Consider the following 14,702-nt stretch of genomic DNA (forward strand, 5'->3'; position numbering starts at 1 on the left):
TGTTTAGTAGTACTTTGAAATTTTAAATCTCTGAAATTACTATACATTTTTTTAAAGTACTATAAAATGTAAAACATGAAATTACTGTAAATACTGAAATTACTATAAATGGTTGATTTATTAGAAATACTTCCTGAGAAAATACTTAAAAGGCTATAAAAAGTAGACTTAGGTAATCTTTATTTGATATGCTTACTAAATAACATTATTTACAATTTGTAAGCATTTTTTATTATTGCCAAAGCCTAGGATTTTTAAGCTTATATGGAAATTACCAACAAATAATTGGAAATCTTTACCTATAAAGTTACAAATACTTTTAATTAATATCAGATTTGGGAGCAAGTCTGCATTTAATGAAATCATTTTTAGTTACATCAGATTCAATTTGCAGGCCAGTGGAAACAGGGTGGGTAAATACAAGCTAATTTTTACTAATTTTAGAGTAGGTTATATTAAACACTTTTAAAAAAATAATCATTTGAGGCATTGTTTTAGGTGCTAAAGTTATCTGAAGTAACTAAAGAAAATCAGATTGATTTTTTAAAAAGCCTTTTAAAATTAATGAAGTGTGATGTCTAGAGTCTAATCAAGGAAAAGGTAACTGTGTCCAATATCATCGAACTCTGCCTTCCATCTGCCTGTTCATATTCCCACACCACAGAGAATATAAAACTGTCTGCCATGGCCGCTAATAGGAACTGTTGAAATGCCACTTTAAGGTTCATTTAGCTGTTCTCAGCTCACTGTTGGGAACTGAATGCTAGAGCATCTAGTTTGAAAATAGAAAGACTCTAATGGGGGTCTTTATGCACCTAGTATTTTTGGCAGTGATTAGCAGTAGGGAGTGTACAGAAGGTCAAAAGCTCTTCTTTTTGGAGGTCAGCAGGATACCCCCATCTGATAAGATTAAACTAATATGGCTTTTGGTGTTAATATCTGAAGCAGCAGGTTGGTATAGTGTGTTTGGGATGGTAGTTGTGGTTTTGAGATTATGAAAGAAGGACTGATGTGAAATTTTTAATAAGAAAATGTGTGAATCAGACATACAACATTTACTTGTATTTCTTGCAGGGAGTTTGAAACTGGTTTTTGTTTCCAAAATACTTCATTTAATTTTTTTTTTTGCTATTGCATAAGATGATTTTTTTCTCAAATAATTTATATATATGTATGCCCTTAAGTGTTTTTATATTTCCTTTGTGCTATTTTTAAGTGTTAAAGATTATTTGAGGTAAATCATTCTGAAACTGAAGATAATCTATGATTTTCAAATTCAGGTGTACAAATTTGGTTAATATATTTATGTTCACTCCATAGTTTTCTGATTATTTTACTGGATATTTCAATGGACAGTATTGGCTTTGGTGGATATTTCTTGTACTTGGTAAGTTTATTCTTAATGTATTTAGTTTAACTTTGATATTTCCAAAAACTGTAAATGTAAATAAACTGTGGCACAATCTATGTGGAAATTATTTTTCTTCTATAAAATTCTCATATTCAAACACATCATCTCACATTTTTAAACTATTCTACATAGCACTACAGATTTCTTAGATTTAAAATACATTTTAGTTAAATAGTTAAAATACATTTTAAACTATTCTACATAGCACTACAGATTTCTTAGATTTAAAATCCAGAGGCTATCAGTGTAAAGAGTCAGTGGTGGGATGATCATTGAATGCCACAAAATTGTAAAATAACAACGTGATAAAAAAATTGTCTTAGCATTTATCTCAGAAAATATACACAAATAACTTCTTTTAATGATCTTAGGAAATTTGAGAGTTGGATAGTTTGGTTGTTCTATCTATTCTCTTCTTTTTCGATCGTGGAAACATTCTTTATGCTTTTGAATTGTGCCTTGAATTAATCATTAATCAGCCAGGCATAAGGAAAGGCTTTATGCCTGATGATCACAGTACTACTGTTGAGTTGTCTTTCTATAAGGCATATCTTTTTATTAATATTGATGGAATTTTATGGATTTTCAATTTTTGTTCCCTTTTGTTTTTTACCTTTGATGTGAGATAATTAAGTTAATCATTAGATCACATTATACCTTTAATCCACTTTTCAGATGTGTTTGCTGACATAAGGAATACATTTTGTTTCTTGTTAAGATTAAAAGCCCATGTTTTACTCATAGAAAATAACAGCATTTCAGTAGGTGGCAGTCTTCTCTCTGAGTTGTTATTTAGTCGTACTGTGGGATCTTTTGGGAAACAAATTATTGTTAGATAAGGTCACTTAATTCTTTAATAGCTATAGTGAAATTATTTTAGTGTTGTGACCTTGTTGAGATGCATCTGGAGGTGAAGCCAGTTTTATATTGTTGTGTTCTAACTGCCTGAATGACGTGTTCTTTATTGAGTTTCTTACCTAAAAGTGAGAAGATTCGTAAAGTCTGTTAAGTATTTATATTAAATGAGTACATTTGTGTGTGTATATATATTATTTAGAGATTGGAGGAATCTTAGGGAGGTTAGTGTGGGGTAGAGTAGAATACAGAGGACAATGCTCGTTCCACTTCAGAGCCGTAATCTAGTATTTATTTAGGGGAATGTGAAAATGTAATAAATGATAAAAATGTTGCTCTCACATATGCTGAAAAGAATGTTGAGCACTTTGTAGAATGCTCAGAAACAGTAGCCACTGAGTGATTGGTTTTTTGATATGAACTGGGTGACTTCTTTTAGAAAATGCCTGAGAAGTAAAATGGGTGTTAGAAAACAGCAGCTTTAGAGAGAAAGGAAGGGATCCCACAAATAAGTTGGTTTACATTTTGCAGTAATATTTTTACATTTGGGATAACAGTATTACTATCTTTGAACAGCATCTGGAAAGATATGAGGGTGGAATTCAGAGGGAGTCCCAGAGGGAGTTAGGATATGCGAAGCAGATGCAATCGGGTTTAGCTGAAATTTATACCCTTTAAGTCATCATTTGTATCTCTCTTCTGTCTTTCTTCTCCAATTTACTACACACATGCTTCTTTTTTTTAGTAATTTGATTATTGTCTTGCAGTTGGAGTACAAATTTAATTTGAGACTTTATATTTTAAATTCTCAAACTCTTTTTCCTCCTGGTGAGGAAAGTCATACACATACAGTAGATATCTTCTGTTTTTGTTTTTGGATCCCCCACCCCAGTTTCCTGATTAAAAATTTACTGGGGTTAATGTTTCCCTAAGAATCATATGCTTAAGTATTTCAAAGGCTTATACTAATAATGGTAATGTTTTATATTGATCTAATATTTGTTATGTGAAACTTTAGAGAATTTCACAGGTATTGCTTTTTAAATTGTTAAATATATCTGTGGTTGTTATTTTAAAATACTACTTTACAAAGGAGAAAACTGAGATAGATATAAGAAGAATCCCAAATAATCTAAATCATTAGAGTAACTGTCTTCCAAGTTGTCTTTTCTAACTCTTCTTAATTTTTTATTATGTTAATTTCTTATTATTACTTCAAAATAAGAACTCATAATTGAAAATATGTACATAATGCACATATCTTCAAATGCAGATTTCACAGATGACAGGCACTTGATACTGCTATACAGGCTTATTGTTTTTTTCCCCACAGTTGTTAGCAACCACATGTATATTTTTCCTTTTTATGTACTTTATATAAATAACTATGTTCACTCAGTAGTTATATTAATTGAAAAGATTGAACCCATGGGCTCAATGGGGGTTTTATGAGTTGAATCAGTTTAAGTGCATCAGGTAACTTCACTATTTAAGAAAATTACTTAAATGTATGTTTTTATGTAATTCTGGATTTTTATAACTAGGTTTGCTTTAATTTTGTTACATCTAGGCTTAACAAATTGAAAAATTGTATTTCCTTGTGACAGAGTTTATCCTTATAGTGTAAAATATATTACAGAAATGAATGGAAGTCTGCAAATAAAATTCCTTAAATCAAGAGGATCTTGTTCATAATTGTCTACTTTAAATTTATCTTGCCCCTTTCTGTATAAAAACATAGTATATCCATATTATTTCAACCTTCTCAGGTCTGCTCCTTTTCTTCAGAGGATTTGTTAATTATCTAAAAGTCAGAAACATGTCTGAAAGTATGGCAGCTGCTCATAGAACAAGGTATTTCTTCTTATTATAGAGGTAAGGAATATTAATCTGTGAACTCTGCCTATTCCCTTTATGTATTCAAATTTACCAGATACGTGTTAAATGCCTAATGTGTATTCATGATTTTTACTGTTAGCATATTTAATATTTTTTAATGCTGCTAATGGTCAGCTTATTGAAATTTAATGTCATAGACCTTTTTAGATAACTCTTAGATTTTTAAAATTGAATTTCATAAATTTTAATTTTTAAAATACATAATGAGTAAACTGAAATTTTAAATCAGACTTTAAAAACTTCTCTGTAAAGATTAACCATAGAATGTATATGAAGTAACCACCAGCACGAAATTTGAAGGCTTGAAAAACAACAAAATAGGACATAGTACTTGGACTGAAGGAATGGGCATTTTTGTATAAAACAATGTGAAATTCACATAGACATGTGGTGGAAAAAAAAAAATCTGTGATTGAAAAACAATTTGTCTTACAGTCCTTTTAACAGTCTGGATCAAGGAATAAAAGTCATGTGAAGAAAATAGTTCTGTTATTGTTTTCTTAATGTGTGCTGGTTTTTATCAACTATGAAGGCTACAACTTGAATAAGTAGGAATATGAAGAAATGAGTAGAAGTTGTCTTACTAGTTATCCAGTGAATTTCTGGAGGCCATGGATATAGTAATAGTATTTATTTATTGTGCAGCAGGAGTATCTTCACATAAAGTAACCTCATACTCCCTATTCTATTTTTTAAAGCAAGTACCATATACTTTATGCCTATAAATAATGTAAATTGATAAAGCATTTGAACTCCATAACCAAAATGTCTACCAGTACCTAACTTCTGAATGTAGGACTATAAAGAACAAAGTGTTTCAAGTTTACTAAGTATTCTTTTTTCAAATAAATTGTATGCTTTGTGATTTGGTTGCTTACATTTTATCATTTACGTAAGTTATACATAAGCTTATATAATTTACTTATTTCTGCTAGAGTACTATGAATACACTTGTATTTCTAGATCATGTTTAAGTATCATTTTAAGTGTTCTATTAAAGTCTCCCCCAACCACTCCCAAAGAAGTCACTGTCACTTTATTTTAACAAGCAAAATACCTTCTCAAACAGTGGCATTAAGAATTTGTCAGTATTAATAATAAGATTAAAAGGCAAAGTAATTTTGCTATTTTACTAATTTGTGTGGTTATCTTCTGTACATTTCGAAGAGTGTAAAATACAATGCAAATATTTTCTAGATGAAAGTCTGCTATAGAAGCCTTACACTTTAGAATATATTCTGATATATAGACTTTATCAAAAGAATATTATATACTTGATGTAATTCTTCTATAAAATGTGTTGTATTATACTATGATTTAGATAAAGACAACTTAATACATTTTAAGACTAATTCCTTCTTTGCCTCCAGACTGCATCAACTTGACATTCCTTTCTTATACCAATGTGAAATTTCCAGATCATCTGTAAACCTACAACTTTAATAGAAGACTACTAATAACAGAAGACAAATTAGTGAGGAAAAGACGGAGCTTCAAAATTGAATGGCAGGGTGGTTTATGCTTACAAGCCATTTCTGTTCATTCTTTAAGTATCTGTATTTCACTTGTTTTGCACATACGCATATGTGCCCATTTGAGAGATTTGCGTATACTTGATAGAAACCGTAAAGTTGTAGCAGTTAAGTCCAGTCACATTTGGTTAATCAGTGTTTGATATAATTGAAAGAGTTGAGTGGATAAACAGTCTTCCAGCTTGTAAATGCCGTTGACTTCTGACCTGACATTTAGTATAATAAAAATGAAATTATTAACCATGTCTAATGATTTAGTTTCTGGCTCTTAGACTCATCTGGTAATTCTACATATGAAACATCTTTTGTTACATAAGGTTTATTGAAACCTGCAGTGCTGATTATTAGAAAGGATTTGTCAGATTTTTGAACATGACACTTACATTATATTTAGGAAAACTCTTCCTGTAAATACATGCGTAACTTACTTTCTGCAATGTTTTCTTAGAAATTGTGTCCAGATAGCTTTCATTAATTTTAAATTCAGTGAACTAAATATATATATGTATATGTATACATATATATACACACACACACACACATACACACACATATATATATATTTAGAAACCTGAGTGTTAAAGATAGAATTTGTTTTAGGACAAATTTTAAGAAAATGTGGGAATACCAAATGTCCTTTATAAGATAAAAAAAATTTTTTAAGGGGCATACTAGTTTTAGGGATTTTCAGATGAGAAGCTGGGTTTTTAGGATTGCCCGTCTTGGAGATTCTTGCAGAAAGAGATTGTATTAGGTATTATATTTATTTCATTTAAGATAATTTTGAAAGTTAATTTTCTAAATAAGATAATTCTCATTTGTGTTTGTCTTTTACAAAGCCAATAAAATATCTGTCAGTATCATTGTAATAATTTTTTTAGAGTTTAATTTGTAAAACTTAGCAAATAAAATCTTGTACTATTAATAGCTTCTTGCTTTATGACTTTAGGATTAACTTGTAAAAAACATATCCTGAACTGAGATATGCAAAACACTCATTTTCAAGTTATGGAAATGTGTTTGTGGCATATAGGACTGTGGGGTCTGTGTGTGTAGTGAGAGTATGTAACCATTATTACAACTGGAAGTTAATTTACATTCATAAACTACTATATTTCCCATCTTGCAAATCATTTTATGTCTCATCTGTTTTTCCTTTTGGTTATATCTTTGGTTTTGAATACCAACATTTAAAATGATGGTATTTTATCTTTTAAACTTAAAAATTATTTAATACAGCTATATGGAACGTATAAAATTGATTTCTTATTTATTATCAGACATTACTACTAAAAGGTACATCTAACTATTCAGGGACATTTTTCCATTTCCAAAAAATAAAATTTATTATGCTTTATAACCTCTTCTGTATTTCTCTGTATTTTCTGATTGTTTCATTGTCTTTGATAAATAAAACATAGTTTAGTTTTGCTAATATAGCCTATTTTTTGTTTTGTCTCATTCAGTTTACTTTCCTGCATAGAATTTTTATTGTTGTATTAAAATTTTTATTGTTGTATTAAAGTACCCATGTTACAACCCTTGAAATAAGACAATAGCATGGGGTAAAGAAAAAATATTTGGTTTAGTTGCCTAATTTGGAAATTAATTAAAATTAAACTGTACTAATAACATATTCAAACTCATGCTGTATCTCTTTCATATTAATTTCTTATAGACCTGTACTTTGTTCTTTCAATAATTTTTAAATGAAATTAAAGCTTTGCTACATGGTAAATAATTACTAGGAAGCTTAGCTATCAAAACATCGACTTACTAGAATTTCATTTTAGCTTTTATGGTATATGTGCTTGTTTTCTGAATATGGATATGTTACTTTTGATCCAGCATCAAAACTTCACTTTTTATTTTGACTTTTTCCCCCCAAATCTATAAGGTTCAAGTATACATATGACTTAATCCTCTATAATTGGCATAATTCAGTGGTAACCTTAAATCTCATCACGTAAGCAAGGGAATCATAATGTTATTTTCAAGAACTTAATGTTCCCTTCAGATATATCAAATCCTGCATACTTCATTTCCTGTGACTTCGAACAGCTGCTGTTGTGTTTTGGGGACGCTTGATCATCTTTGCACTCTGCCTTAAAGATTGAAAAATCAAAACTCTTGTTAGGGTATCTAAACATTTTTGAGTGTGAACTGGGGATTGGAAGTTAATACAAAAATTTTTCAAATTATTTCTATTGTAAATGAATAAGCTGGTCATGGCTAGGATAATCCATTTTCATGTATTTATGCAATAAACTGAATTTTAAGGCAAAAATACACTTTTATATATGTTGTATGCAGGATAGATTTTAGAAACAGATTAAAATAGAAATCCCATTACATTTCATTAAAATGAAAATCTCTGCTTAATATAAAAAAAACTAAACTTTAGCCTATTATTTTAAGTCTATAAGATATATTTCATTTTAGACATGCCTTTGAAGTTGTTCACATATTTGTACCTGCTAAAACAATATTATTTCTAGTAAAATCTCTCCTAACAGGAAAAGTGGAGTTCAAAATATCCAATTGGAGAAAAATTCAGAGTTCCTTCATTTAATATACTTTTTTCATCTAGTGTGCACTATTTCAAGAGGTGCAAAAGGTAATGATAGTGAATGTGACACCGTACTTAACTAAGGTAATATATATCCTTAGTTTGCTCAAAACTGTCCTGGTTATTCCTGTTTTCTCAAGCTTAGTACTGCCTCATCGTATTCTCAAAAGTGTTCTAATTTGGAGGATAAGTTATATGATCATCCTGTGTATAATTGTAGACCGTACCAAGAAGCGACTACCTTAGCTCCACTGCCCTTTGAGGGATGGAACTGGGGTAAGGGTAGGAGCCAGTTATTATTGCCACAGTGTTTTCTAATTAACCATTTGGCCTGTAGAAGAGAAATAGTATTTTTTTTAATAGTTGTATTTGAATGATTCCAGCTTATGGTAAATACTAAACTGAATGGCTTTTATATTTTTAACTGCTGTTAAATGTTATTTTAGCATTTATTAGTTGTTTAATTCTTCAAATAGTCATATGAAATATTAACATATATTTGATAAAGGTCAATTGTTAGATGATAATGTGCCATTCATTATCATAGGAATGTCCTTGCCCATATATAAAACATGCTGGCATGTATTTTACTTGTTAATAAAGTTGTATAGATGTGGAAGTGTGAACCTGTGATGCATCCTTTTCAAAATCAGTTTAAGATTCACTTATTATCACCACTTTGGCCTCACTAAACTGTTTATGTGACAAACCTTTCAAGATTGGAGATGAAAACAACACTTGTGCAATTAGGTTGGAGTTTAAACATCTTTTAACTTCTCAGTTATTTGTATGTCAGGAGATAAATTGTGGTTGTAATTTTAATAAACACAAAATACCAGCTTTTTGAAAATAATTTGTTCATTTCTACTTTGTAAAGTATCATTAGTCACGTAGGTCAGACCTGCTTATGGGTGTGAATTCTTACGTGGGACGTAATACCTAACATGCAAAAATTTTCAGCAAGTAAATAAGAAAAATAGAAAACTCATTTCATACTTTTAAAAACATGTTTTTAAAGTTTATTTTAAGCTCAGAGTATGTGCTGCTTTTACTTTTTTAATGTTTTGAGCTTATATTTCATTATTTTTGTTTTGAGAGATTGAGTTATGCTTTAAAAAAATTCTCCTTGTTTTATTAGAAACTGTTATTAAAAAAAAAAAAAATTCAGCACCTAAATAGAGAATATATGGGGTATTACTCCTTTAACAGTGGAGGTTATAGCACACCAAAGCAATACTTCCAGTTCACGGAATCTTAGAGGTTTTCTATCTCTTCAATCTTGCAAAGAACCGCTTTACTACTCCCTAATTAACTTCGTATTTTCTCCTTATGTCTTCTCTCCTGCAAGTGGAATTAAAGCAAAAGTTACCTAGATGACATTTGATCTTAAGGGATGCAATTAAGTGAAAAGGGGAAGGCAGTTGCCTGTTTACCAAGCAGTAAAGCATTCTAGCTTTAAAAGTGGAAGTTTGACAGATCTCTCCAGGCAGAAGGGTGGGGAGCCCAGAGCCAGTCCCTTAGATTTTCATTCTGAATTGACTTAGATACTACTTTATAACTAGTGACACATTTATTTTGCTCAAAGAGCCATTGCACTGAAATCCTTGTTAGAAGTGATCAGGAAGTAAGCTAGTGGGCATGTTGTTTCTGATTCTAGGATAAATTACTTCACCAGCTTTCTCTTACAATCATAGGTCACCGTTGGGTTTATTTTCAAAAATGGCTGTTATGTCAAAAGGGAAATACTTAGATGGGAATCAAGTTCTCCAGACTCTACCCTGATCATACTTTGGATCATTGAAATATTTTTGAGTGCCTGTTAATAGTTCTTGAAGGGATTATGCTGTTACTACCACATAAAATCCATCTTTTACCCTATTCTTCTTTCCACCTTCTTTGAAACACACACACACACACACACACACCCACACACCCACAAACAAACCTTAATTGCTATCTTTCAGGAAACCTTTTTCTCTCATCCTCTTTAATTTTCATCATCTTGGTTTCCATAGCCCTATGTGTGATTTCTGTCAAGGTACTTACGAGACAGTCCTGGGAGTATTAATTTTTAGGTTACTATCCTCAATTATCTTACTCAATTTTGCATGTCAGCACCCCTGCCACCCCCCCCCCCAACACCTAAGCACAAAGCTCAATACATTTAGTGAATGGTTGGATAGGATGGATGCCAGTGTGAGACTGTACTGGTATATATAAAATGTCTTCGGGCCTTTAACTCAATGTCTAATAGAGGAAGATTTATAAAGAGGAAAATTGGCTAATATTGAGGTATGAACAAAAATTATGGGTCAGAACAATTGAACTCCAGGAGAAAATGGGCACTCTTCACTGCAGAGGTGACACTGGAACTAGATCTTAAGAATAAGTAGAAGTGTGCAGTGTGTTTAAGCATTTCATACATTCTCATATTTTTCCATCTCTTGCATGATGTTCTCTGCCTTCCTTGATTCTCCTCAGAAGGAAGGAATTATCTTTCCAATTCTCATAACACTTCTTCTGAGGCTCTTTATTAAACCACTTTCTACTGTGTGTCTCAGTGCTGTGCATTCATACCTCACCAATTCTGCTAGAGGGCAGGATCTGTGTGAGGTGTAGAGTCAGCCTCCAATGAGCCTAGCACATACTAAACACCTTTAAAAGATCAAGATTTTCCACATCATTGTGAGCCACTCACTTTACCTCTGCAGATACCACTGCAGATGTCCACAATGGTACAACCTTCCTCTTCTCCAAATACACTGTACAAGAAGTATGTAGAATAATTGTGAACATCTTTTTCACATATCTGCCAACTTTATTTCCCTCTCTAGAAGTAACCACTGTTAACAATTTATTACACACTCTTACAGATGATTTCCACGTAGATTTTTCTACTAGGATGATCCTGTGCTCTATGATGTCAGCATAACTTCTGGTTATGAAGGTGAGAGGATCCCAGGTGTAAATGTCTAAAAAAGTCTACCTCTTGCTTTGTAATGATAGGAGACTGCTCTCAGGGGAGAGTAGTGTTTCTTTATTGCAAACATAGTTTATTTACTGAGAAACCAAGGTTTATTTTCTTGGTCCTTTAGTCTCTAGATGAAGGATGACTTGTGGTTTCGAGGCCTTTGGGAGCTGAACTATTCCGGGATCTGATATATGCAGCATGTAAATGTCCTACTTTATGAACTCCTTACAACTCCATTTGGTGAGAAGTTCTCTGAAACGAGGTCATTTGGAGGGAAGAGGTCAGAGTTGACAAAAAAGTCCAGCCTGGGTAGGCTGAGAGAAGACTAAAATAATGCTGAGTTTAGGCTGGGCATGGTAGCTCACGCCTGTAATCCCAGCACTTTGGGAGGCCAAGGCAGGTGGATCACATGAGGTCAGGAGTTTGAGACCAGCCTGGCCAACAGGGTGAAACCCTGTCTCTACTAAAAATACAAAAATTAGCTGGGTGTGGTAGTGGGCGCCTGTAATCTTAGCTACTTGGGAGGCTGAGGCAGGAGAATCACTTGAACCCAGGAGGCAGAGGTTGCAGTGAGCCAAAATCACACCACTGCACTGCAACCTGGGTGACAGAGTGAGACTCCCTCTCAAAAAATAAAATAAAGTAAATAAATAAATAATGCTGGACTTAAAATGAATTCCCTTTGTTTTAGGACCAGCGTGTCCTAGGATGTGGCAGTCACTGTTCTCTGACTAAACCTACAGCCATTTAGAACCCCTCTGTATTAGTGTTCTCCAGAGAAACAGAACCAATAGGATCTGTGTCTGTATGTATATATGTATGGTCAATAGATCCATCTGTCTAGGTATTTATTATTGGAATTGGCTGAGAAGTCCTATTTGCAGTCTGCAAACTGGAGAACTAGGAAAGCTGGAGGTGTAATTCACTGAGTCAGAAGGCCTGAGAACCAGGAGAGCCTATGGTGTAACTCCCAGTCCCAGTTGGAAGGTGGGAGTGGGGTGAAGAAATGGTGTAAGTCTAGAGTCCAAAGGCCCAAGAACCAGGAGCTCCAGTGTATAAAGGCAGGCAAACATGAATTGTCCCAGCTCAAGAAAAGAGGGATAGTTCACTCCTCTTCCATATTTTTGTGCTATTTTGGCTCAATGGCTTGGACGATGCAACACCCACATAGGTGAAGGCAGATCTTCTTACTCAGTCTACTGATTGAAATAATCTTTTCCAGAAACACTATCACAGACACACCTGGAATAATGTTTAATCAGCTATCTGGGGATCCGTTACCTCAGTCTAGTTGACACGTAAAATTAGCCATCACACCCTTCTTCTTCCCCAATTTTTCCTGCCTGACTGCCAGTATGGTATCTGGAGGTGAAGCGGGACCCAGATACACAGTTTGGGTTCTCTATACTGTGTAGTGATAAACAGTTTGGATTGCTCTTAAACATGACCGAAGTAAGTAATATCCTCAGTGACTAAGCCAGTGGCTCACAGTGATGTGCAAAATCTTGCACCTTGGTTTTTAAAGGTGCTTACAGTAACCTATGTTCTATAGAATTTACAGGAGAGCTGCTTAGGCCTTCACAAACCAGCAACGTGAAAAAAAAAAAAAGTTGCAAGTCTTTCCTTCCCATAGGGGTTACTGACCAAACTCCTCACGCATGGTTTGATTTTCAGTCAACTCACTGCTGTGGCAGTGTGTAAGTAGTTCAAGTAATGGGTTTATGTCTGCTTGATTCTCGCCCTTTTATTCTCTTTATTCTCCAACTGTGTTCCAGTTGGGAACCCACTACTTCCCAGTCGCTTCTGGAGAATGGCTTAGTGAAAATGTCAGCAGCCATGATTTCAACAGCTATCTCAAAGGTCATTCCATGGTGTCCACATTAACCACCAACAAAACTTTGCCAAGTGAAGCAGGTGCCATTTTCTTTCTTCCCTTCCCTTCTCTTCCCCTCCACTTCCCCCTTCCCCCTTTCTTCTCCCTTCCCTTCCCTTTTTTCTTTTTTTGGCCACCTTCCTGGCTGGGAAAGCAGGTGCCATTTTCAGATATCTGCTTGGAAAAACAACAAATCAGAATGGCCGGGTGAAATCAACACTCCCTTTTATGGTAGTCCAGCTCCCAAATACGTACTGTTGGGTTTTTAGAGAAGAGTTAAAATACTGCAGGAGTGAAGCAAGATGGCTGACTAGAAGCAGCTACAATGTGTGACTCACAGAAAGGAGCAAAAGGGGTGAGTAAATACAGCACCATTAACTGAAACATCCAAGTACTCACACTGGGATTGATCAGGGAAACGGCTCGACCCATGGAGAATGGAGAAAAGCAAGACAGAGTGACGGCCCACCCAGGAGTGACATGGAACCAAGAGAACCCCAATCCCTGGCCCAGGCGAACAGTGAGTGTGCAACCTCAGGAACCCATGCTTTTCCTGTGGATCTTTGCAACCCTTAGATCAGGAGATCCCATTTAACCAGGGCCTTGGGTCTGATGTACAGAGCTGCATTGAGTCTCAGCAAAATAGCTACTCAGGCAGGCACAGAGATCTAAGAACTTTACATACTTGGGATCCGGGATTGCTGACAAAGGTGACTGCAACTCAAGCAGGGCAGGAGGTCAGTACATACCCCTGGGAAGGGGGCTGAATCCAGGGGGCTGAGCATTGTTGGTCTGTGGATCCCACTCCCATGGCACCTCACAAGATAAGACTGACTGGCTTGGAATTCCAGGCAGCCACTGGCACTTACCTGAGACAGGACAGAGCTCCTTGAGGGAGGAGCAGGCCACCATCTTTGCTATTTGGATGACTCAGCCATTTTAGCCTGCAGACTTTGGAGAGTCCAAACAGACTGGGTGTGGAAGGGATCCCCCAGCACAGCACAGCTGCTCTAGCCAAATGTGGCCAAACTGTATCTTTAAGTGGGACCCTGATCTATTATTCTGCATTGAGTGGGACCTCAGCCGAGTCCTCCAGCCACCTCCTACGAGTGTGTTCAGGCTGGCAACAGGTTTGTGCCCTGCTGGGATGGAACTCCTAGAGGAAGGAGCAGGCTGCCATCTTTGCTGAATCACAGCCTTCACTGGTAATACCTCCAGGTACTGGAAAGTCTGAGGCAAGTAGGGTCTGGAGTGGATCCCCCAGCAAACCACAGCAGCCCTATGGAAAAGTGTCCAGACTGTTAAAAATAAATAAATAAATAAATAAATAATAAATAAATAAATAAAACCCCCCCATTCAAAGGTCAGCAACCTCAAAGATTGAAGGTAGATAAGCCCACAAATATGAGAAAGAATCAGTGCAAAAACACTAAAAACTCAAAAAGCCAGAATGCCCTCTTTCCTCTAAATAACAGCAATATTTCTCCAGCAAGGTTTCAGAACTGGGCTGAGATTGAGATGGCTGAAATGACAGATGTAGACTTCAGAATGTGGATAAAAACAAACTTCACTGAACTAACAGAGCACGTTGT

The 14,702-nt window shown here is 34.5% G+C and overlaps 1 protein-coding gene across 1 annotated transcript in view; it reads left to right on the top strand.

The window, feature by feature from the left end:
* Window positions 1–9,112, top strand: part of NDFIP2 (Nedd4 family interacting protein 2) — a 72,659-nt gene extending 63,547 nt beyond the window's left edge. The window contains exons 6-8 of the mRNA XM_010361835.2: window positions 1,321–1,387; window positions 4,036–4,141; window positions 5,536–9,112. Of these exons, the coding sequence (XP_010360137.1) occupies window positions 1,321–1,387; window positions 4,036–4,139 (171 nt within the window). The 3' untranslated portion in view covers window positions 4,140–4,141; window positions 5,536–9,112. The remainder of the gene's footprint in view (window positions 1–1,320; window positions 1,388–4,035; window positions 4,142–5,535) is intronic.
* Window positions 9,113–14,702: the final 5,590 nt, after the last annotated feature.

The sequence above is a fragment of the Rhinopithecus roxellana genome, chromosome 18, assembly GCF_007565055.1.
Source record: "Rhinopithecus roxellana isolate Shanxi Qingling chromosome 18, ASM756505v1, whole genome shotgun sequence".
NCBI lineage: Eukaryota > Metazoa > Chordata > Mammalia > Primates > Cercopithecidae > Rhinopithecus > Rhinopithecus roxellana.